The 26,137-nt window shown below is 37.5% G+C and overlaps 1 protein-coding gene across 2 annotated transcripts in view; it reads right to left on the bottom strand.

Annotated features, from left to right (window-relative positions):
- Window positions 1-24,835, bottom strand: part of ABCB11 (ATP binding cassette subfamily B member 11) — a 46,093-nt gene extending 21,258 nt beyond the window's left edge. Inside the window, exons 1-15 of one of the 2 annotated variants that reach the window (XM_085323494.1) lie at window positions 24,760-24,835; window positions 19,304-19,325; window positions 17,773-17,820; window positions 17,630-17,678; window positions 15,289-15,530; window positions 13,727-13,814; window positions 12,506-12,639; window positions 10,715-10,886; window positions 9,021-9,145; window positions 7,375-7,549; window positions 4,965-5,078; window positions 2,806-2,916; window positions 2,562-2,687; window positions 1,129-1,332; window positions 575-745 (exon numbers count right to left, since the gene is read on the bottom strand). In XM_085323494.1, the coding sequence (XP_085179620.1) occupies window positions 575-745; window positions 1,129-1,332; window positions 2,562-2,687; window positions 2,806-2,916; window positions 4,965-5,078; window positions 7,375-7,549; window positions 9,021-9,145; window positions 10,715-10,886; window positions 12,506-12,639; window positions 13,727-13,814; window positions 15,289-15,530; window positions 17,630-17,678; window positions 17,773-17,820; window positions 19,304-19,325; window positions 24,760-24,835 (1,857 nt within the window). The remainder of the gene's footprint in view (window positions 1-574; window positions 746-1,128; window positions 1,333-2,561; window positions 2,688-2,805; window positions 2,917-4,964; window positions 5,079-7,374; window positions 7,550-9,020; window positions 9,146-10,714; window positions 10,887-12,505; window positions 12,640-13,726; window positions 13,815-15,288; window positions 15,531-17,629; window positions 17,679-17,772; window positions 17,821-19,303; window positions 19,326-24,759) is intronic. The other variant, XM_085323502.1, reaches the window with a different exon arrangement.
- Window positions 24,836-26,137: the final 1,302 nt, after the last annotated feature.

Genomic DNA, 26,137 nt, shown 5'->3' with positions numbered 1-26,137 from the left:
ATTAAATCTATTTATCTAAAATAGGCACTTCTAGTCTGACTTATTTACTGTAGGATTAGATGAATCCCACTTGGGACTCTATCAATTGCATTGATCAAATCTCTGCTGGTTAAAAGGGGGGCTGTTCTGGGAGCAGACATCTATCTTGCTAATACTTACTTTTAATCAGACAAATCCTACAAATGACATAGAAAAGTTTCCTTCTGATCATGGACAGAATTGTCAAAATCTTGATAGTCCTGAGCATCTTATTACCTACTTATGCCAAAACCCCTCCTAAGGGATTTGCTGGATCACAACACATGGATCAGATTACAACTCACACAGAAAAAGATGGAGGGCAGTGAATATCCAGAGATGGGAACTATCTCTGAAGAAAGTGAATTATAGATTTTTGTTAATGTTCCAATAAGAAAGAAATATTTCCATGCAATACCAAGGTTCTATTTGTGTATATGAAACAGTTAAGAGAAGTTTCTCAATGCTTTGTCACAATTCAGCAGCATCCTCTACACAGTGCCTTAAAAATTATTTCTACTCTTTTAAATCTGATTTATGCTATACTATAGCAAACCTTATGAAGTGCTTCTTGAACAGTAGCTTCACTTTCATTATCAAGTGCTGAGGTAGCCATATCCAGTAGCAGGATTTTAGGGTTTCGCACAAGGGCTCGAGCAATAGCTATCCTCTGCTTTTGACCTCCACTCATCTGGCTTCCACCCTCTCCAACATGAGTGTCAAATTGCTGGGTGAGGGAAAAAAATTAAAATGAAACACGTAACAAAGGCATCTATCAAGCTTCTGATGAAGTCACTGGTAAAATGCCTTTCAGGTTTACACTGGCAGTGGACTTACAAAAAAAAAAAAACAACTTTAAAAAACAAAAAAAAAAAAAAAATTGTTACTGCTCCAGACGTTGAGGACAGCTGATGAAAGAATCTCCTTCATAATCAACAATATTAATTATAAGACCTAAATAACTCTTGTTGAATGAAAGGTTGCTACTTACTGTCAATTTTAATCTTCTGCTCTTCCATCTAAACTCAAACAGCTACAAAGGGGGAGGGACAAAGTGATTTTCTATTTTTTCATCAAATTCCACCAAATATTTTAAGAGGCAGAGCATACCTGTGGCAAGTCCATGATAAAGTTGTAAGCATTGGCCTCTTTGGCTGCTTTGATTATTTCTTCCATGGTAGCCTCATCCCGACCATAGCGAATGTTCTCTGCGATTGTGGTAGCAAACAGAACTGGCTCTTGCTCAACAATACCAATCTGCGAGCGTAGCCACTGGATATTAAGGGAGCGAATGTCATGGCCATCCAGGGTAATCTACAGAGTCAATTAAAGCAAGGACAAAACAAAATAAAACAAAGTGATGGACATTCTCTTCCCTAGTTGAGAGATTTAAAAAAAAAACCACACTGAAAATAAATATCTCTTTTTGTTTGGCTTCACAAATAAAGCCAGGCAGAAAATAGTCAAACTAGTTTTCTGTAAAGGATGTAAATATTCGGACATATAAGGACATAYACCTTTTCTACTAGTAAAAGTAAATTAACAGATTCATGGAGAGCCRGGTGGAAGAATTATCCATCCTCTACCATCTATTTGCAGATATTTTTCAAGACAGGGACCTTTTGTTTTGTTTTGTTTTATGTTCCCTAATGGAAGAGATTTCTGTTTTCTAGACAGATCTAGTCACAAAACCCAAAACTACCTCTGTGTGTCTCATTTACTAGGTCTTTTCAGTTGTGAAAAACAATACTTTTGGTCAAATTTAGTCAATTGTTTCAGAGGTGGTGAGTAGTTAAGGAAGAGAAAGTCTTAATTATAAAATGAACAGGCAAACAAAAATTTACAAAAACTTTCCTCTCAAAAAAAGAAAAGTTGAGAAGGTGTGCTATTATTTTTTCCATGTGTTTTCTAATATTCAAGACTATGAAGCACTTTCAGGTTCTTTAGGAATATTGAAACTTCAGTCTTTTGGCATGAGAACAAAAAGAAATAATAGAAAATGCACTATAAAGTAACTGAATTCTGTATAAATGAGTTTTGTTAAATATATATTTACACTAAATTTATTCTTTGTCTATTTTAGTTTCAAATATAGGTTACCATGTATGTGATTTGTGCCAACTAAGAAAACATAAATGAGATGAGAATGTTAATAGATGTAACTCATATTCATAGCCAAATGATTTGGCATATACTAAAACAGTATTATGGGACAATGATTAAATATTCAATATTGTATTTCCCAGAACTGAAAATGAGTTGTCACTCCTGAATTACTGTCTAGATAAGTATAGTTTTTATTCAGATTTAGCACTGAATTTTTATTTCCTCCTAATTTTTTTTTCTCTTTCACATAATTATTATTGATAATACTATTCATCATTCACCTAAAATGGACAAAAAAAAAGGTATTTTGCGCATTTCTTTTTTGGATCTAAAAGGAAAATGATTTAAGAATCTCCCTTTCCACTTTGGAGAAGAAAGCATGTTGCTCTTCAAACCTTCTAAGACTAGAGAAACCCCTGCTTTAATGGGATACTCACCATGCCATCACTGGGGTCATAGAAACGCTGGATGAGCTGTATTGTTGTACTTTTTCCAGCTCCACTAGCTCCAACAAAAGCTGTTGTCTCCCCTGCTTTAATAACCATATTAAGATTTTCCAAAATCTGGATTAAAAAACACAAAAAGATCCATTTTAATTCTCTGTTACTGCTGGCAAAACCAACATACTTTAACTGCTTACAGTAATTGTATTCACAAGAGGGATGACAAATAATTAATTACCTTTACTTCTGGTCTGGAGGGGTAATAAAATGTTACATTATGAAATTCAATTTCACCTCGTACTTTATCCAGCTTGTAGCCATCTTCTGACATGCAGTCAATGGTAGGTTTCTAGGGTAGAATTTAGTGTGTTATTTAATTGCTGTTAAACAACCAACACTTCTGCAGTAGATAAATACTCCCAATTCCATACAAAGCCATGACAATTCTAGTTGAACAGCTCTTGGTTGCACTGAAGTAATAGCAGAATCTGCCTCAGAACTAGTACGCAAGAAAACTAGTAGGCAAGAAACATAAAACGAGGGCCAAAGTGACAGAGTGGTTGGCACCAGCGGTTAGCGCAGGCAAGGTGAATACATCCTCTTCTCATCTTCAGCTTACTATGTTTGCCATGGTCATTTTGCTAGTTTTTGCTGGAACAGCATAGGTGAACGCAACAGGCATTTTGACTAAGTTATTTTACCCAGCTTCTCAGGACTAAGATGGYATTACTTTGCTCGCATAAACATTCTCTCATATCACTGAACAACCAATTTGTTACTGAAAATCTGCACATTTAATCACTTCTTTGCATTTAAAGCATCCATCCTTACATGGCCACTCTTAAGTGCTGGAATCCTAATTTGAAGTTTTTCCATCAAGTGCATTTGCTCTCAYCGACTTTTGGCCAGGCCCTGGGTATCAGGGACTGTTAGACGTGAGTGAGGAGAAAAAGAAATCCGAGGAATCCCAAAGAAATCAGATTTTCTAAGGACAGTAAAGCTTATCATAAATCTAAAGATATGAACTGTGGAAATAAGAGAATGAATTAAAACTAAAGCAATACCAATATTTGATAACTGAAACATATATGATCTTTTATGTAGCCTAACAAAYAGAGGGAAAGGAGCATACAGAAGGGAATATTCATAATGGAAATGCGTATGTTCTAAGCTGTTAAGAACAGCCGAAGGACTGGTTAGTCTTTAAGATTATGTCTTAATTGAGGTCAGATACTAAGCTATGAAGAAACAAATCCTGCAAATAGGAATCTCAGCATGACCRTAAGTTAAGTGCCAGAGAAAATCAGTATCAGGACTGAGCTGTGCTTTTACTATCTAGTCACTAATCTACAAATGTGGCAATTGGATGGATCTAATTTTGTCATTCTTTCTCTAGACAGATGAAATCTGTCATTGTAGTTTGTTTTTTTAACCCTAAGGTTATCTTACTCAGCTTTATCTTGATTTTTGTCTAGCTCACTGTTGAAAACTCTTCTGCTTTTAAAATTTTTCTGTTAAAACCCACTTCTCTTATTTGTCTCTTCTTCAGCTTATCTTAGAGCAAAACCTTTAACACAACTTACAAGGCATATACGTTATTATTACAGAACACTGAAGGTTTACTAAAAGGTCTATTAGCATTACCATAGCTCCTCTAGCCTTTTTTATGTACCTTAAGTGCTCTTTAGAAGACAGCCAGCATTTCAACCTGTTTACACAGCACCTAGCACAATAAAGTCTATCAATGACCAACTATACTAAATACTACTAAGAAATCTACAGTGTTTCTCCAGTCACTAAATGTACCCAAATACAGAAAAGAATCCTCATGAAAAAAATGCCAGCAACTCTCAGACCTTTCTCATACAACTACATTTCATCTATTTATCTCTCCTGAAAATGTTGTAAATAACATTTATGGATGCTGTGGGAACACTGCTTGTGCTCATTTGGTCTCATTTCACACTTAGGGAAGCTTTGGGACAGGTGACAGAGGCCAGTCTTGCCAACTAATGGCAATAGGTCCACGTCTTTTGACACCATCTGGCAGCCTGGAGCTAGATTCATGCTGAAACTTTGGCTGCAAACTGACAGTTACTGCCTGCATGCAGGCCTTCCATGGGCCAGCACTGATCAGTAGTTGTATCTAAGGAGAAGTGGGAGCCAGAAACAGAAGTAACTGGTGGGAAAAACATCATTATTCAGGCCACTTGGAGAATCTGTTCAACATCCTCTCTGAACATGTGTGCATGCAGCTAGAGCTTTCTATCACACAGTCCATTCTTTAATTGCTCTCATTTTATCTCATTTACATTGTGGATAAAAATACTCTTGCTAGAGGGCTATTTAATTATTTTTCTACTACCAAGTGACGGAGCTTAGAAATTTATTACTTACTTTATCTATTGTCTCAAAAATACTTGTTGCAGCCCCACGGCCAGTGGCAAAGGCTTCCAGGCAGGGAGATACTTGGCCAAGATTTAAAGCTCCTACTAAAATGCCAAAGAAAACCTGACAAAATAGAAGAAGAAATTAACAAAATCTAACAGCACAATTTTATTAGTTTAGAGCTCAGAAAGACAAAAATCAAACTACAGTGGCTTAAATTCCTGTGCATCAATCGAACTGCAGTAATTCACTGCACAAGCATAATCAGCTTACAGCAAAACAAACTAATGCATCTAAGAACAGACTTCCATTGTCTTTCACAACTTTGTTTCCAGGCTGAAATAAACCAAATTATCTCGTGTTTGCCCCAGACTTAGAGTGTCTGCACCCAGACATTTACTGAGGTGCCACAGATACAACTTTTTTAAGCCATCTCAGTTTGATGGTGCACTTACATCCTCAAAAAAAAAAAAAAGGCTGCAACGGAACAACATGGCAAGTAAATCCTTTGGAGATGTCTGTGACTAAGAAGAAAATGAGAATCTATAACAGTTCAAAAGCCTGGAGAAGTTTAAAATACTATATGTGACTGCTATTAGGATGTGATTAAGACAAATCAACATCAAGAAAAAATAGACAACTTTGGCCATAATATCATTGCTATTCTTACATGGACCAACGCCCACCAGTAAATAACACTTGCAAAACTTGCTTCTGGAGCATGTACAAGCTACAGAGAATATTTTGGCCTCCTCTTCACACAGAAATGAACTGTAATGGTTGCTATCAACACTGAATATGCCAATATTTGAGTTGAGACTATTCTATTAGTTCTTTATGGTGATATCGGAGAACATTTGCCATCTCCTGATAAATGGCCCAAGGCCTTAAAGTTGACTTTCTGCAGGTAGCAGAAAATATAAAACCTGAGTATTAGGAGGACTAGTATGTAATCTTTTGCTGTAGTTTAACAATGCCTGAGAAGTCTGTTAAGAAATAATTAAAAAGTCAGCTAGTCTGAATACAATATAGACTGCAGTCAGGACAGATGGCAAGGTGTAGAAGGAAACGCTACTGTCCAGGAAGAAAGAAAAGTACACAGGACTCAGCTCTCCCTTATGCCACTGGTATTTACTGAGAATAGCCCCCAGGGCTGAAGAGAAAGACACATACTACTCTGCATAATGTGCACTGCAAAAATGTATACTGTGATGTATAGATCTTGCCATAAATTCATACTCAGCTTTACTAGAGACTAATTTCCTTGTATGGAAAAGTCCCAAAGCAAGTAGATCACATGCATGTCAGATTCTATTATGAACAGGAGGAGARCAGGTCCTGTAGCTCTGACCGGAAATAAAAGGGAAGGCAACTTGTAATTTATCCCAACTCGGTATGGCTCATGCACAACAGTTTTTCAGAGACTGGAAAGAGAATATTTAAATGTTTTTTTAAAATCTATAAACCTCCTCCCCCCGCCAAATTCACTGGGAGTGTATGATGGAAAGTGGGAAATAATTTATCAAGTGCCATTAGCAGGAAGTTCTGCACTACATGCTACTATGAGGGTTAAGAGCTGGCATGGTGCACGAGAGAGAATGATCAGAAATAGATGTTTCATCAAAACACTAGGGCTTCAGGAAAAGTTTATTCTRGGTCTGACCCAGAGCCTGCCATTTAGACAGTTGTAGCTTACAGTGGAGAATAAGTGAAATATCTGTAGATCTTGGTTCTATTGCATTTAGATTATAAAGCATCTACTGTGCTAGTAGTGGATGCATAAGAGCGCTTCAGGTTAGTATGCTTTTTTTTTTTTTTTTTTTCCTGCATAAACTGCAGGAGCTAGTCATGTGTTTTTTGGCCAGCATTGGTCAAAAATATTTACACATTTTCTGTCACCTGGAGAACTGGGTGGGAAATTTGTTTTTTGTCATCTGGATAGCTGGGAGGGAAACTTGCAACAGAAAATGGTGATTCAACAGAACTGAAACTATTCAAATGAGAGAAATTAGATTTGATAAAACTTTCTTCAGATAGGTTCCTCCTTACTACAGTGGGATTTTTCRTCACAAATAAAGCTCTTCAGAAGCGCCAATATTCCAGAAAATACAGGCACACTCAAGATATGAGAAAGCTAGTTTCAGGTCTCTGATGGATATGTAGAGACACACAAACACRAGTGTCATTCTGATCACAGTAGATGGCATGTGAAATCTTTAAAACGAACATGAGKTTTTTTTTTTCCTTATCCAGTTGAGTCATATACTTTTATGCATACACTGAGTAATGACCTTTAAGAAAAAAACATATAGAGCTTKTTACCGCTAGGTAGCAGATATCAGAATATTACAAATATGTGTTCTAGAACTAATGTTTTCAGGGACAGTCCACAAAAGTTAGATCAAATTAAAATGAGTACCTGTAGAAGAGTGCCAGGTGAATATTCATCTTCTTCAAGGACAAGTTTAGAACCATACCAAAAAGCTAATGCATAACACAGGAAAATTATAAGCCACATGTAACCAGTGAATAATCCCATTATCATCCCTTTTCGAATTCCCCAGTGCTGAGCAAACACCAGGTTCTTATCATATCTGTAGAAAGAGTGGAAAAAAATGGATGAAATCAATTTGATAGAAAATTCATAACAGAGACCAAAATGAAGTGCCTTCAATGGTTGACTGTGCTGCAGTGAACTGAGGGTCCACATAAGGTTGAAACCTGTTACTCTGAAGTGAGARATCACTGTTGCTTCTGCTGAAACCATCAGTCCTTTCAGTTTAGAAAAGCATTGAATATCCCACTGTAATAAGCACAAGCAATGCCACACTTTCTACAGATACCTGACCAAAGGATTGGGAGTTTTAGCAGTGTGGCACAAGATCTGGCAATTTGGCTAAAGCTTCAGAGAAAGTCCTACAGCCACACTGTGTTTAAAATGAATGTAAGAGATCTGCAACATAATATCATCAAATCATCATATTTTGCTGTGAAGAGGAAAGCAGTGAAGAAAACAATCTATAAATTGTTAAGTCTAATCAGGAGAAACACAAAATTTAGTAGTAATTTGTAATCTTGGCAACAAAGGAGATAAATAGTTTAGATTCAGGTGTCTAAAATTCACCTTGTGCTTATTTTTCTCTATTGAATAAGCACTTCTGAAGACCTAGAGCCAGCTTATTAGAAGTATTTATAAACCAGAAAATTCAGGTAGAGCTGAAACTATCTGTATGTAGATCAAAGGCTCTTTCATTTTTAGGACCCTGTCAAAATGTCTGGTTAAAGAGCAGATAGGTCTGCAATAAGATGTGGATGAACAATGACCAACTGTTCATGAACATTCAGGTAACTATGAAAAGAGTTCTGATTGATTTCATACCTGTCAGTATTTCGATTTAATAGTATATATTTTTATCAATAGCTTTATTTATTTACTTTACTGTAACTTATAATGCTCAATAATTTATGATTCTGAAGTACTACTACTGTAACTAGAAGTGTTACTATTATTTCTGACATTATCTAATGAATGACTTCCTCCATTTTTCAGGATCCATGCTGCAATATTTTAATTAAATGAATAAAAGTGATATACCGGTATATTACAATTTATGGACAAAAATGGACAAAATCATGAAAACATTCCTACTAAAGATAAAACTTTCAGAGTGGGCACCATAAATGGAGGTCATCATGGGGGCTATGAGACTCTGGAACTAGTTCTTATTTAGGTTGAAATTTCCCAGACTTTTCAGACGTGCTGCAAAAGTGATTTATCAGAAAGTGCCTGAAGGAAAGTTTGAAAGTAGGAATGACTTGAAGATAGTATTTCTGGTGCTTTAATACACCGATTGACTGAATTCTGTAACTGTTTTTGCATACATAATATCATTTGCAAACTAAATTTCTGTGGTAGGTACATGCATACTCAAAATACTCAAAGCTGAAGGATAGTCACTGTTTCAGAACTGAGAGACTACTTGTCAGGATATCGAAGCATATGACAGCATTATGTTGCTACATAGAAAAGAAATCAGAGACTCTTTACAATTTATCTGAACAAACCTTTCAACTTCTTTCTTTTCCCCACCAAAAGCAGCCACTGTTCTGATGGATGAGAGTACTTCGTCAGCCACAGCCCCAGCTTTTGCATAAGCCTTTAATTCTCGGCCTGTCAGTTTGGCCACAGCCTACAAAACCATAAGAAGTGTTGGTTACGCCTAAACTATAGGTGTAGACAAGGATGATGATGAGCACTACTGACCGTCACCCAGCACTACCTTCTCTGCATGAGTTCACCTCTCCTGCTCTGAGCAAACTTTTATTAGGCATGCTGCCTACTCAGAAACTGCCTTCTAATATTAGGGTGTATACTTCTCTGTAGCAAGTACTTTGCACAACAAATTCACCCTCTTGGCCAACCATTCTGCTCCAAATTGCTAGAAAGAGCAGCTGGTGACAACTGCTTCCCCTTCCCTTCTGTTGCCAGTTGAGCTTAAGCAACCCGCAGATGCAGGGTATGTGCATTTTGGGGAAGAGGAGGTTAAGCAGGAAGGTTAAGCCCTTAGCCACTGCAGCAGAGCCCAGCTTCCAGCAGAACAGGGAATTCCTTCTTCAAATACTCTAGCCTATGCATCTATTAGTCATTTTTGGAGACAGGAAACCAGGCCAGACTGACCTTGGGTTTATCTTCTTTATGGGAGAAAACAGACTTGGAAAGGCTCAGGAGAAGAAAACACCAAACAGTATGTATGTGAAAGGAAAGAGCTGGGCATAGAGGAAGAAGAAAGGAAAGGGAAAAAATTATAAACATAAAGGAGAACAAGCTCAGAGAGAAAGTGCAGATGAAAGAAAGACGCAGGTAGAGTTTGATTTCATTCCCTGGCAAAATGCTGCTCTCCCATTTCACACTGAGTCATTACTCATATCATCTACTTGCAGTCACAGCACAACCTATGAAAGAAGCAGGAAGAAGATAAATTGCCAGAGTTACACTACAGGTTTGACAGTAAAAGGATAATACACTGTTCTCAACATGGAAGAAGGGAAACAGCAAGAGGGTTGAACCTGAGTGAAGAGCACAGGGGATTGTGAAGGAGGAGTAGAAATTRCCCAGCCCTGCTGAGTAAGGGAGTAGAAGTGAAAATACTGAGAAGCCTGAAATTCCCCTCCTCCATGTGGTTCTTCCACACAGTGAAAGGGAGGTGAAGGGAGTGGGAGAAGTAGAGAGAGGAACAACTGAGAGAGGATGCAGGAGCTGCTGGGAGCATGGACAGCTTGAGGTGAGTCAAATACTTGTTTTCAAATATTTTAAAGCTCCTAGACTGGATTCCACCCTAACCTTTGTAAAGAATTCAAGTCCAACACACAGTAACCATTTAAAACAGATCTGCAGGAACAGAGAGACRCTATAGGTCAAGTTCTGACCTCAGCAACAATAATATCCATCCATGGGATCCCACAGAAGGTATGCTTAAGCTCCCATCTTAGAAGCAGGACATATTTTTCCTGGAATCAGAATAAACGAAGAGAGCAACATCCTTCTCTCCCACCCACCCTGTCATGCCCAGGAGTGTTGTAAGGTTCTCAGAAGGAGACRGCTCTCTCCAGGACAGTGTACAGCAGCTGCTGTGATGAGAATCTGCCTCCTTGACTTCTGAGAGGTGCTATAGCCTTCTCTTCCACAAACCCCTCTAGCTCAATGGCATGGTCTTCCCTACTCATCACACCCAGGCATGCACCTCACACAATTCACTTACCAAACCATAGATAGCTGCTCCAATTCCAATCAGAGGACTGACTGCAATGATAACCAAAGTCAGTTTCCAGCCACTGACAAATCCCAGTAGGAATCCACACACAAAGGTGGTAAAGCGTTGGATAAAAACTGCTACTTGATCGGCAATAGCCTCATTAATTTTGTTAATGTCACTGGAAAAAAAACACACACACACAAAAAAGAGATGATTGGTGACTATATCTTTTATTTGTGTTACAGTTTTGGCCATATTAAGGTTCATTGCTTTCTCCTGCAGAGGGCCCTGGAGGCCTTCCTCTCCTCTACTCTTACCTTTCTCATCTTTTCTAAAGACCTCGGGCTACACTGAGGACAGCTGATGCCTTTGCAACGGCAGGAGATGTTTAGATATGAACACTTTAGAAAAGATACAGCTTCTCCTGAGAAAAGTCACCCTGCCAGCTGTCTCCTTCACTGTCTGCTTCTTAGTACTGTGTCCCTGCTGATTCAAAAGGGGAGGCAGAAACATCATGTGTGGATGCAGTTGTATGATAATGGGAAAACAGCATTCTCCCCATTGGATAACACCAAATATGTAACACACAGCTTTGCTGAAGGGGGAGGGAAAGGGAAGAGGGCTGCATCTCTCCTCACAGTTTCACCTTCCAACACCTTCTAGTCCCTCTGCACATCTTTTCAGATAGTTTTTTTCTCCAAATGAGAGGGAGTGCAAGAAAGAGGAGGGCTACATTGTTGCTGCAGGCACTAGAAAAACATAGCAGCTCTGTCATATGGGGGGGATSGTGGAGTAGTGGTTAACATCATTTGGTCCTAATGCAGCTGCAGAGTTGTCCATTTTTTTCCTGCTCTTATCCAGTGCAAATACAGGAAAGATTTCCCAAGTAAAATAGTCATTATTTTTTTGCTACTCTTGGCTACTACTTCACCCTTGAAATAAGCAAAATTGGGAATTCCCAGACAACACAGGACCAAGTGGCCTTGAGATTTAAAGTGCACATTTGTTAGTTTATTGATATATTAAGAAAAGTCATAGTCCTCTATTGAAAATATGAGTGGTGAATGAAGAATATGTTTATGTTTCTTCCTGAGAATGTTTTTGCAGTCAAGAAGATCAAGGAACTGAATGTTATTTATTTGCAAAATACACATTCAGTTCCTATTTTTTGCCAGAGAAATTCCTCATAGCCACATACAGTCGATATTTATTCTTCATAAGCAGAATACAAGTGAAAGTCACAGATACCACTGAACAGTGAGAAAAGACAAAGAAAATCCTGTCAAATTAGGCAGGCACTACAGAGAATGGGGAGCCACCTAGAGTCAGCATATTCGTCATGCAGCTGCCTTCAGACTGTAAACAGGAACCAGTCAGRAAAGCAGTAAGTCTTAAACTCCAGCTGTTTTTGTAAGGGCTGAATGTTTACCCAGGACAAGGTTTCTCCATCCACCTTGGATCCTCTTCTAAAGGTAGGTGCTTGTATCCTCTTTCACAGAACTTTAAGCAAGGCTCACTTTTTTCTTTCAAAAGCCAAGTGGAAGCAAGTGTGCCCCTAATGATTTTTCCTTTCCAGGAAGTGAGAGGGGGTTCAAATCCACACCTTCAATCTTAGAGGAGTATACACTGWCAGCGAGATTACAGATCATTCTTGAGGAATTTGGATCAGGAGTGCTCAGGAGTGTTTGKCTAATGCCTAATTATTGGCACTCTGTGTTTGGACTGCTCAGGCATTCATAGCACCTAAGGAAGTGCAAAAATGTTCTCCATAGCATATATTTTTTCTAGATTACTTACTCAGAAATTCGTGTGTTCAGTTCTCCTACAGAGGTACAGTCAAACCAGCCTATATCCATTCTCATCACTTGCCTGAAATAAGCTCTCCTGATTTTCTGTATCTGATGAGCTGCAGCCATAACCCAAAAACAGATCTGTTTTGGAAGAGAATAATGTGGCTGATGAACTGCAGTAAAAGTCTTTCTGCTCCCAAACAAACAGGAAAAAYAGTTTGGCTACTGATAAAATTACTAGTTAGATGAAACATATTCTAATTACATAGACATGACAGTTTTATGCCCTTGATCTTTAAATAATCCAACAACTTTTTTTTAGCCTCTGATCAAGCACTTGTCTTAGTTGTGACAGGCTGAGAGAAGACACAAATAAATTACTTGTGATGTTACATTCATGTCATAGAGACAAAAGTTTTTATATCTACAGCTCTATCCCTATAATATAGGGATGACAGCCATCCTACCTCAGCAAAACTTTCAGATATTTTTTTAGGAAGGATAATGACAAGTGAATTTTRTCATTATAAAAGGCTTCAGGACCAGTAGTCTCTTTAGGAGATTCTGCAAGAATCATCCRTGCTTGTGGGTCATCTCAGGCATAAGGTTTGAACCTGAATTACTACAGCACATGTAGGGTGTGATTCTTCTCCAGCACTATGTTTACAGTAGCAACACTCCATAATATCTGTATAATAGAAACACAGGGCTCTACTCAGCTGCCTATACACAGGTTTCTGGCATCATTTGACATGCCAACTAGGAATCTGCTCATTCTTCACAAATGTCTCAGATACCCTAGACTACCTTAAATGGCACTAGATGCTTGTGTATAGGAAACTGAACAAAGCCCAAAGTGTAAATATTACATTTTATGGTACAACACAAAGTTGACTCATTTTCAGTGCCAGTGATGAGGATACCTAGAAACTTGGTTATGTCAGCCGTTTTTTTTTCTAACCACACTCAAGCAAACATTTCTTGTGATATGAAAGGAGAAGCATGCATTCATCTCCTTGGCTAAAATGCATCCACGTGAAAAGGTAAGCATAAATACAAGGAGCAACATATTGCAACATTCAGCTCAYAGTATTAGAAATTAAAGTGTCTGCTCAAGTATTGAAGTTGATTAAGCAGTTAAAAAGAACACAATTATTATAGACCTAATCATTTACTGAGGCAAATTTTGAAATCAAAATACGGAGTCATAGGAAATCAAAATACTGACTTGGAGGTATCCTAACACGAGCACTGCACAACCAATTCCTGCATAGTAACCTGCAAACTTGGTCATTTCTTGTTCAATGTCCAGCAGCCTGGGGGAGGGAAAAAAAAAAGAAAAAAAAAAAAAAAAAAAAGATCAATACTGTTTTAATCTTCCGACAAACCGGTGTTTTTTCAAGGTTTACGTGGCAAGTTGGCTTGTTTAGCTGACAGATAGACTATTTCTTAATACTGAGCCTATTCCTAGCAATAGATAGTTTTTTTACTGTCCCTGTTGCAGAGGTGTATGGAACCGGGGGGTATCTGGAAATTCTCTGCTGTCCTGGTGCAGCCCTATAGTCTGTTAGGGCCAGATGAGAAATGCCACCAGACTGCCTACTGAGAAAAAGCATAAATGAGAGGTTTTTAAAGGGGATAGGTCCAAAAAATGTTCATTATCAATTGAATTAGCTTAGCTATTTTGTAGCAGTACACCAACAGATAACATTCAGATTTAAACAATATTCTACAGAGAGAAAGGGTGGGCTACTAAAATATTCAAATATTATTTTATGCCATTAGAAAGCTCACTAATTTGAACTGAGTATTTCTTTTAGCTCAGGTAGAGTATTAAGTTACTCCTAATACCTGTGAAAGGTATTGAGTCTGAGATTTTCAGACAAAAGGGACACTATAATCACATAGCCTAAACATAGGAGCCTAAGCATAGATATCTAGTGCCATTTTTAATGCTTTAATGTATTCTGCCTGGTCTCCAGGTGCTGCTACAGAACAGAGGTCTCTAACAAATCCTGAGCTTGATAGCCCCTTCTGGGGGGCCAGCTTGGACAGCCTGGAGGAAATAATTTGGCCTTAGATATCTACATTTAGGAACCTGAATCACTTCTCATATGCTTAGAATACAGAAACAAGTAACTTCTAATTCTAATTATTTAATTTAATATCAGAGATTAGAAAATTCTTAGAATGATATATTGAAAACATAGACTTAGAAAAGGTTACAGGTTCAAGTTTGGCTTTGGCAGATATGTATATCTGAATGCATCATCTTGACTCCATTTATTATAGTTAATGAAAAGAAACAAGCACTCCTATAGGGCAGGCATCTGACCTGCCTTAGACACCTTCCATAGGCTAAGATGAATTGCATCCTAGAAGCACCCATTTCTCTTCAGTGACTAGAAACAGTTTAGTTAACTTCCTCAGAAATCAGCAGGCACTTACAGGTATCCAAGTCCTGCCCAAAACAACCAGAAGTCATTACTATTGAGTGGGTCACCAAAGAAAATGTRTTAGTGATTTCATATGTGCCACAGATGTGTCTGTTACAAGAACAATCATCACTAAGTCATCCTTGCTGATATTGCTAGCGGAAAGGCCCAGCCTTGCCTTCTACCTCTCCAGGTAGTATCTGCATTTTAGGAGCAGAACTCTGAAACAAGACTCTTTTCTGCTCTATGGATAGAAAATGTAAGCTTTAAAGGCTGAACTGGACCTTCCCTAGAAATACATTCTCTGACTAGTCTTAATAACAAATTAAAAGAAACAAACACATCTACTACTTACCCACATCTTTTTAAGGTGTTACTTTCATTTTGATGAGTAGTACTATTGATCCACATTATGGTGTTATTTATACATGCTTTGCCTGGGTCTTTAAGCTCTTGCATTTCAACGTCATATTCAATAAATGTGTCTGCCATTGCACCAAACACAAGCAACATGGCTGGCTGGGCTACTCCATGAAGAATAGCACAGAAACTACCAACTGTCATCATTAAAATTTCCATAGATGAAGAAAATCGAAACTAAAGAGATAGAAAAAAAAAAAAAAAACTCTGCTCAGAAGCAGTCTTCATGCTGTCTGTACACTTATGAGTCAATTAGATGAATCAGATACAAAATTATTCTTGAATTTCAGAACTCTCTTCAATATAGAAAGCAGACAAATCTCTCTCTCCTGTTTAACCTAACTGTATCTATGATTACAATCTCTTGTTATAAGCTCCCTTTATGTACCTAAGGACAGTATCTGACCACATGACCGAATGTATTGTCATATAATGCTAATAGCTAAATATCACTCCACATTATCATTGCTCCAGACACTGGTTCAAAGATTAAGAATAGGAAGTTATAATTCATATACATAGTCAGCTTTTCTGATTTCCTGGAGTGAAGTATGGGTCAGGGACTTATACAGAGTCTTCGAATACAATTAGCCACTTTCTAAAAAGTCTGTGGCACTGTGGTAGAAAGCCACCTAAACAATATGTTGGCAGATATTCAGGCAATTGATTATTGGCTTCTAATCCAGGAGAAATGTATAGAAATATGATAGTAAAAAAGAATTGAGCTAAGCCCTGCATTTGTCRTGGCCTAAGAACACATAAGCATGCTGATTCAGCTGACGTATTGTAACTTCAGTCACCTTTGCCACAATTGTGTGAAGTCTGATTCTCAGGCTTAAGTCAGGCATAAATACATAGACCAAATTATGCATACAGAGTATCAGTGTAAAATACTAAATATTTACAAGGAGGAGTGCAAAGAGGAACCATAGCCTACTGAAGAACTCATCCAGTCTATAGGTGCTATAATGTGTCAAAGAGAAGGAGTAGGAATGTAGAGCACATATGGAAAAGGAACATTTCAGTGCAGAAAAAAAGAAAAATGCAGAGATTAGATAAAGGGAAAAACAAGTCAGTCAATATAAAAGAAAAATAAAGAAAGAGTCTTTCTACAAAAAAGAAGTCAGAAGAAAACCATAGCATTATCACTGTTTTGCAAATCTTGTTTTTAAGAACTATTAGAATTCCCTTACTGAAAATAAAAGCACTTAGAAAATGCACAGATACATGTGATATGTTAGAACATCTAATGCAATCATACACTGTTTACTGATCACATCTTCCAAGTTAAGTATCTAAGCAAAACAGGTCCCTCTGCTCAACAGATAGCCTTCAAACACAGTCTGKAGAAGAGCTTTTGCAATTTCTACAATTTTAAAGCTCTGTACTTGCTTAGCTCTGTGTAAGCCAGTTCACAGGGAAGGAAAGAATTGTGATTTCTGTTCCAGTAACCATAAGGTAGAAAGCAATACATTTTTTATTTTGTGTCTGTTACCTAACTCTGGGTATATCCAAAGTGGTAAATGTGGACAGGCCTCAGCTCTCTCCAGCTAACTTAACTCTACAACTGTGATACTTAACCAGGTAGAGTACAAGCCACAGGAATGGAGCTGCACTGGCTCAATAYTACAGTAAGGACCTTTAGTTTGGACACATTTCAAGCTAATTTTCTAGGTTACATCCAGTACAGAAGTAATTAAACCTCTATGCTGCTTGCTGCTCAGTTGGACATATTTCAGCTGCACTCCTTTCCAAGTTTAGAAATACCCTATGGGTCTCCATGGCCCATCAGATGCATTAGCTAAGGCTAGATACTAGATACCACACAGAGTTGGGTATTTCCCCAATCAGTTACCAAATCTTATAACATCCATGTAGTAACTACAAGGGAGCTAAATCATCTGCCAGAGATCACACAGCAAGTTTCTAGCAGGAAAAAACAAAACAAAACAAAACAAAAAAACTCCAAAAGCCCAAACATCCAAGGTCACCCAATCCCCCCGCTGTGCATCTCTTTTCCCATATCCACCTGTAGGTTTAATATAATGCATTTAATGAGCAATTATGAAACAAATATTGATAATCAATACCCAACYGACAAAATGACAAAGCGTTCTATTAAATTTCCATTGATTTTAGCAGCAGGATTTCATGCCAATGGTTTAAACCTTAGAAGTTCAGCTTAGTCACAGCTATTACCCCAAATGACCATATAGATTGTCACTTATTCTGCAGCACAATACATATGAAATATTTATATACATAGCTTTCATTACCAGTTGAAAGAAGCCAACAYGAATACCGTTTTCCTTCTTTTCTGATGACCTTTAAGAACAGAAAATGTACAATTATAAACATGTAYTTTATTATGTATTTCTACCACACGCAAAGATTCTACACAGAATTGAATTTAACTCACTTTTTGCTTTTCTTCTTTACAGAAGGTTCTTCATTTGCATAGAATTTCCTAGCAAAAAGAAGAAGATTTTACATTAATCCTTTTATTCTCTTGGTTTGTCCTCTGCAATTACATTTTATTTGAGACATTGTATTCAGAATTTGTGAAGAGAKAAGTTATTTCTTTAAGACTGCTTTGGAACCAGCGATCTGATGGTTCTTTCAAGTTTTAGGCAGGGACTAGGGACTGCTCTAACAGTGGTCAAAATGATCTGAAGGTTTACGCTCTGTTTCATAAGCAACTCCTCAAAATACTGAAGTTGTAATGTGGATAGTGGGTTCTTTGAGGTCAGTTAGAGAAATGCCTGTCATCCAGATTGTTGGCTAGCCCTTGTTTAAGAAAGGGAGGTCCTGTTACCACTCCCTCTTTCTTTGCATATATATTCACACACCTGTAGTGGCAGTGGAATATCTTGCCTAACTTCTCAACCTCTCAGTTTTTCTTTCAGTACCCATATRGTTTTGTTACTCTACACAAACAATTAAAAAACTAAAGATCTCGCTCCACCATTATGGATGAGATCCATATTATAAGAAGCGGCAATCATCAGCTGCACCTATTCAATGATGAATGAATAGAGGATTTTGAGTTTGCTTTTTTTGTTTGTTTGTTTTCTGATTTTTAAACAAAACAATTGCATTCAAGCTAGATTCATCACGGACATCTTTCAGAAACCAGATCTTGGAACACCTGTGGGAAGCTTCATGTATGTATTAGGTAGGGCCACATGTGTGTGTCACTTGAAAGTCYAGCAGAACTTTGGTTTCAAGAAATACACAAGAATCACTGTAGACTCTGTATTCTGAGCTTGTACTCTCCGAGATGGACAATTTGATAAAGACAAAAATTAAGAGACATTCTTGCTTCCCCATTCTGGGACTAGCTCTCAGGCTGCATACACTGTGTCAGAAAGAGCTGGCACAAATTACTGTACCCATGTCCAGTCTGTTACAGAGTTGTCCCAAGATCTAGGAAGAGAAGAGCTCTTCATCCTCCTTTCCATCAAGATCATAGTTGAAGGTCAAGGTCTCTAAGTCATTTCATCTTTTAACATTTTACATTTAAAATTTAATATCTGAGCTCAAATAATCTGAGCTAATTCTTTTATTTGATAGTCTCACAGCTACATTTTAAAACCTTAAGAGAAAGCAATCAAGGTGGAATAAAATTCCCCAAAAACTCATTCTTCAAACTAAGCCAGAGAGGCTCAAAGCACTGAGGAGTCATAAATCTGAATATCCAGAACATTTGCAGAAGAAAATCCACATTTTGCTGCCATTACTCTGTTCTCAAGAGTAACTCCTTTTGCATCATACTAAGACTGCTTTAGCCTACCTGTGTCAGTTGTATCAGATAAGACAGTTCAACTCCCAGAGAATAGCTTCACATTAAATATAATTTTTACTATAAATGTTTCAATTTAATCTGATGACATTAGCATCATTGAATATTCCTAGAAATATTGATTGTTCTGTTTGTATACATGACTTACTCTGGTTTCTTGAAGGCGTTATCTGTTAGGAAAAATAAATGCACAATCTAGTTAATTATTTTTGAAGTATATAATCTTCTACAGGCATGTGAAAAATAAACTCTAGAACCTCATGGAACCTGGCCATTCCTAGGTTATAAGGAATCTTATTCCCACTGGTATCTCTAGTCAGGTCAAGAACTGACATGGGTCCAAGAATTCCTTGGTAAGTTAACTTGAAATTATGTTTGTTTTCTCTTAAACATGTAGTCTCATTTTTTCCATCCCCAAGATAAGTAAATGATGTTCACTAAACACATAGTTTAAGGCATTTGCCAAAAGTAAACTCAATTCTTTGCAAACTGTTTTAGTACCCAAGTCAACTAGTTCAATCCTGCCTCATCAAGCAAYGCCCCTCTTCTGTATCTGCTGGAAATCCACATATGCTGCCTGAAACGAGGAGCTGTAGCTCTTCACTCTTGCATTCAGACCACTTACAGATAGCAGATCCTGCTTGAGAGTAACAGCTGTAGTCCTGGGAGTAAGATGAATTTGTAACACTATTGTCTATTCCTGGGATACTCTCTAACTGCAGATTACAGAAACAGAATTATACTACACTGTATAATTGTGCTGTAGGGCAACTCCTTAGTTACCACAATAGGTCTCGATTTAGCTCCCTTTCAAGAGAAGTTGTTAAAGATGACATAGCTAACGCATAGGCTGTGCTGACAGCAGCCTCAAAGGAGCATTGTCATCACAAGGGTTGATGCGTGAAGTATTTGCTGTAAGTCACTTGATAGGATAATGCATAAAGAGCTAGTTTCATGTATACAGGACAGTTTGGGGTAATCCAAGCACATTAAATATATGCACCTTGCTAAAGTTTACCATGCACTTGTCAGCTCAGCACCAGGTTCAGAACCATTGTATGCTTTTCAGCCAGTTGCCTTCCTTTCTTCACATCTAGTGGCACAGTCCAGAGGATGGACAAATCTATGTCASAGAACAGAGACACTCTGCCTCACAATTCACAGAGGGCACTAAGTAATCTCTGCAACCACAAATTTTGCCACATTCATTTTCTTATTCAATGGAAAAAGGATTTTCTACTGTTTCCAGGGTTTTGGATTTCCCAAGGGAACAATGTTAGATGAAAGGAATTTATGTTTTGGGCTAGATGCTCAAAAAGCTCTCAGAACATTTAACTTCTAGGCATTTTTGCATTTATTGAAATTTATGGCCCCCAGCTGCTTCCATAGAAGCATAGAAAGAGGTAGGTGTCTTGTAAACCTGTAAGCACAGCTAAGAACTGCTTGGCATTCTCAAAACATTACCTGTACCAGTACTGATAGAAAAATGTATTAAAAGGAACAGAAAGACTAGATTAGTCCCTAAAAGCGTTTTTAAACACAACTTGCAGCAATGCATTGTTTCTGATGGATAAATGAGAGAGTTATATTAATGGTGACCTGGAAAATAAACTGACTTGAAAAAAATACTGAAGGAACAGATGATTATATCCAGCTATTTTCTTCCCTTCTTGGAGTTAATAAGATAACTTTATTTGGCTTTAGCTAACAATGACTCCATTCATTTTATTCTGCTAAGTTTGTTATTCAGGAATAGTAAAATGAAAAAATTCTTCAGATAAAGAGATAGCCATATCCCCCAAATCCCAAACACTTTCCAGGAAAGTTGTATACTTATAAAGTTATGATTGCAAGGAACAATTTGGTGTTAGAAAAGAACTGGTTGTGAAGGGAAAAAGAAAAAAGTGCATCTATTTACCCTCTGTTGAAGTTTGGCAACTAGTAAAAGCTGTAATGCTTTGAAATCATCCTTATTCTCCAGTGTTTATTGGAAAATGTAAGTTTCAGAGGAAGCTTCTTCTGCAGTATGGCAATGCTAAGAAGTGTTTCACAAAAAATGAAGGAAGAATTGGCTGTTAGGAGAAATATTTACAAGGAAGAACAAGAGAGACTGGTGAAATAGCGTTCCAGGTAACACTGAGAGTGCAAGATGAGTACGTTACAAAAGATGAAGAGATCCTAACCAAATTTGAAGAGGGAAACAGTATTGCAATGCTATTCAATAACGTGAGGAACTGCAGGACAACCATTGTGGGCCAGCAGATTTTGAGCAGGACAAGAACTTGGAATCACATTATTATGCTTAATTAGGAGTAAAGAAACAAGATTAACAGTTCTGATCATTACAAGAGGAAAAGGAGAAAGATGCCAGAGAATAATCTGTTTAGCAAAGAAAAGAATGCAAGGTAAATGAAAGAATTTATTAACGCTAAAGAAAAAAAAGCTGTAGTAATCTTTGAATGTTTAAACAATGTTGAAAGGGGAATTAAAACATTTAAAGGAAGAAATTTTTCAATGTGAAATAAATGGTCAATGAAAAGCTGCAGAACATTGCAAAGAACTTAATTTTTACTGCTGGTATGAGAACACAGTAAGAAGTAAGCCAAAAGGAAATCAAATACTTGAATCAAGTGATGAGAAGCTGTACTCAAAAAGTAGTAGCCAAAACCTGGCTCTTCACTATGTCTACTATTGTGGTATTGAAGTGTTTGATCCAGAAAGGGTTAATTCTTACAAATATGTATAAAAGATGGATATTGAAACAAACCTCAAYGGAGATTACAAAGCAGAAGTTATCAGTCAGCAGAATATCAGCGGGGTTTTAAAGCAATAACGTTTGCTTTGGGAAACGTGCTCTTAAACTGGTTATGAGTTAGTTAATGAGTCTTCTGCTCATTACATGGAGCAGAAGACTGCTTTTCCAAGGAAACTGAGAAGCCAGAGGCAAACTCACTTTACAGGCCAGAAGACCCCTGACTGAAAAGGAGAGTAGGTTTGGTATCGAAAGAAAGTTCTCGGCTAAAAATCCTGTGACAAGTAAAAGCAACAAGTACATTAGACAAGCTACCAAACTGCAGAAAAAAACCAAGGCTCCAAATCAGCTAGACAGATTTGAGTAATGGGAGAAGCTTTAAGTAATCAGCTGAAACAATACGTTTTCTGTGCTAGAAGCAGAAGGGCATACCCCTTTACCTATTCACCCCCTTTTCCCTTCAATTCCTTCTCCCTCTCCACCAATACTTGAAACAGGAATATTATAAAAACATGGAGGGAGGGGATGCAGAGAGGAATGGGGCAGTCTGTCCTGCTTTAGCATGCTGACAGCTGTTCATTCTAGCAGGATGTAGAAAGACATGCTGGGGTAGGAATCTCTGGGAAGAGGGCAGGCTTTCAGAGAAGACTTACATTGGTTTCTGTTGGAGTTACAGGGCTGAGGCTGCTTCTGCCATACTGCAGACTTTGAAATCATCTGCATAATCTAGCATGCCAGCTTTGACTCAAACYGTTAAAGAATGGTTTTCTACCCTGGCTTCTTACTAGGTATAACAATAGTTAAGTTCTTACCAGAAGCAAACCTTTGACTCTGTAGAACAGTAGATTAGTTAGTCCAAGAATATAAACCAAGGAAGCAAAAGGTGTTTCATAACAATAGTCAGGACCAAAGGAACTATCTGACTGGCACAGAGACACAGATGGTGGGAGTGCAYATTTTATGCACATGAACCTCTTGTTCAGTTTCAAAGGTCAGACCAGAAAAAAAGTACATGTATCATCTACTAATAGAATAGCTGCTTTTAGCTTTGCAGATGTTAGTCAGTCTCTACAATGATAACACAATCAATGCTTAGTCCAAGCCCAAACAAAACAAAGATTAGGAGCTAAACTAAAACACTGAATGACATTACTTTTGAAATCCAGGCTTAACATCATTCAGCATTAAAGCRTCAGGGCTTTAAAAATAAAGACAGACACCACAGATCAAATTATAGCTGGGACATCATGCTGCCATACCAATATTGAGGGAGAAAGGCTTGAAGAGGGCTCTCCGTTATTAAAATTATTGATGAGGTCTTGCAGTGGTTTAATTATTGGCTGACTGTTCATGATGGTTCAGGTTATGTGAAGAATTCTGCTGCATGCCACAAGTTTTAACCTATAAACTCTAGAAGTATTTTTCATATGCAACTAAAGAGGCTGAGAATGGACTGCCTTAAACCTGAGCTGTCATATATGCAGAGAAACAAAGACGTATTCATTGTAACTCAAACWAGTATTCTGTTTGTTTTAAATTCTTTTTGTTGATGAAAATCAGTTCTAAGAAAAGGACTGTCTTTGACTATGAGTTTGACTACAGCTCTAGTGGGTAATGTGTCATGAATTAAAAATATTTGAAATGAAACAAAAAAAATGAACAGTCTTTATCACTATCCAGCTTACTTGCTGTAACAACCTGACAGGTAAAAAGGAAAAAACAAAACAAAACAAAACAAACAATAAAAAAAAMCCCTACAACCCCAAGATTAAAAAGCATCCCTCCTCCTCCAAGCTGTGTTTTTTTCAGAGCCCAGTCTGGTCTACTTGAAAACAYCTGATTTTGTGAGCAAGCAGGTGAAACAGTGAATGAATGCTGCATTTGTAAATCCCAACAGGGCCAGTGTTTGGAACACAGGCTATTCATGTGTGCTCTGAAACATTTCATTATGTCTTAGAGACTTTTTAAAACCTCCAGAGTTATGTCACAGCTGGCAGTGTTGTTGAAGATATAGATCTTAGACATTTGCTTAGGGAATCTGGTGACATTTGAGTGCTGGAATCCTTCTAAGAACCCTCTTTCTTCAATGTGTAGAGTAGGCACAGATACACTGTATATAGCTTAATATAGATATACATATCGCAATTTGCTGTCTTCCATTATGTGCTACTATTTTATTTTCCTGTGYACCTTACATCTAATACATTAAACAATCCTCCCTTTTTCTGGTTTTACCTAGTCTGATACAGAAGTCTCTAAATGTTTAGCTGTTTTTCTTCATTTTCTCCTCCTTTTCTTGACTCCTAGTGCATTTGGACTGACAAACTTGAAAAAATACACATTGTCCCCCCCCCCAAAAAAAGGAAAAGAAAAAAAGGAAAAGTAATCTCTGATGGAAGGGATGTAGATCTTTGCATAGCATTGCATTATTATTCTAATGTATTTAGTATAAGCATATTGTAAGTATATTGTATATTTTCATTCAAAGCAATCCTAGAAACCATGGAAAACAGAACTTTCAGCCCAAATCTGTGCTTAATTTTAAAAGGAGGGACATATTTTTCCCAGCAAAGGTCCCTTAATTTTACTCCAAAGTGATGAGTAAAAACCTAAAAATACTGTGAATAGGTAGGCTCAGTAAAGATTGCCCTCTAGCAGGGATTTTTCTACATAGTGTTTACAGAAATGTTGTTTTGCAAACAGTATATCCATAACTTTGCGGAGTAGCAGCAGGTACCACATAACCATGTATTTATTCCACAAGCTATTTGTTTTGTATTGGTTCCACTTTAGCCACTCACTACCTATTTTACATTTTACAAAATTAGAAACTGTCTGAAGAATAAACTTACATTTACCATCTGAGCCAAAAGCATAGTTATCCTCTCCCARTCTCTTGATGCTGCACAGAATAACTGGGTCAGACATGATGATTAGTTCCTTAAATCAGAAGTCCTGAAGACAAAAAAGAAAAAGTATCAGTACAATTTTGTCTTTGAACATACAACAGTATTTGCATCAAGCTCATGCTCCCTCAGTTTTACCCTCCTTTAAACTACAGAGAAGAAAGGTATCTCAGAGAAGCACGTATGACCCTCTCCAATTAAAGTGCAAGTCCTTAACAAGACTTACATATCTCATAACTCAAGTGAGGCCTGCCTGGCAGGCATTTGTGGCTATGTAACTGTAGCCTACTACAAACAATGCTGGCTCTATTAACAGCCATATTAAAACCAACTATTGCTTGCAAGCTAGTCTGATGCCTAACCTAGCCCTTCTTCTCTTTTTTTAATCATCTTTTCTTGCATCTCATGTATACAGCTTTGCCACATAAGTCACTGAATCATCAATAAATTGGGCTGCAAAGACTATCAGAAGCCACTCTTAATTCTAAATGTCCAAGACAGAATTCAATTATTCCTGTTTAATTTTGGCCAATGTTCATCAAAGGTGCCCGAGGACAGATACTCCATAACTCCCTGAGGAATTCTGATGCTTCACTATTCTGATTGCTAAGATAGGTTTTTCTTAAGGTCTAACCCAAATCTCATGTGTCATAATTTCAGCCCATTACATCTTGTGCAATCCATCACAGATAYAGCAATAAGAATTCCCTTCACTTTGCAATATGCTGTATTTCTTTGAAGAATACTAGAAGGGCTCCCTCTCTTYAGATGAGCAAACCAATTCATTCAATCTTCCCTTGCAGGTTGTATTTCCCAAATCTCTGCGAAACTGCTCTCCTCTGGCTTCTGTGATATCTTTTGGGAAGTGATGAGCATAGCAGCATTGCAACTTCAATCTTACCAATGCTGAGCAAAGCAGAAGGATTATTTCACATGTCTCACAGGTTATATTCCTGTTTTTTATACAAACCGTCATTACCAATATTTCTAGACAACACAAGAAGCAAGGCAAACTTCTGCAGAACTTAACACACACTTTCATTCTGACATTGATTCATTGATCGCTATTCTATGGATGTATCCTTTCTTGMTTAAAAGACTGATGAGCTGAGAAGATTTGTTAATCCACTAGCCAGTAAATTCTGACACTCTTACTTGAGGAGAGAATTTGGGTCACAGAATGTAAGTGGGTAACGCTGAATCACACCTACATCAGCAAAAAGTCTGGCCAGGACTATAACAGTCTTTTATAATGTAAAATTATACATTTTTTTTAAATTCACGCTCACATGTGTGAGTGTGATTTAAACTACAGAGAAGTTTA

The sequence above is a fragment of the Rhea americana genome, unplaced genomic scaffold, assembly GCF_003343005.1.
Source record: "Rhea americana isolate MKP2758 unplaced genomic scaffold, rheAme1 scaffold_12, whole genome shotgun sequence".
NCBI classification, from domain to species: domain Eukaryota; kingdom Metazoa; phylum Chordata; class Aves; order Rheiformes; family Rheidae; genus Rhea; species Rhea americana.
This window is presented reverse-complemented; position numbering and strand designations above follow the sequence as displayed.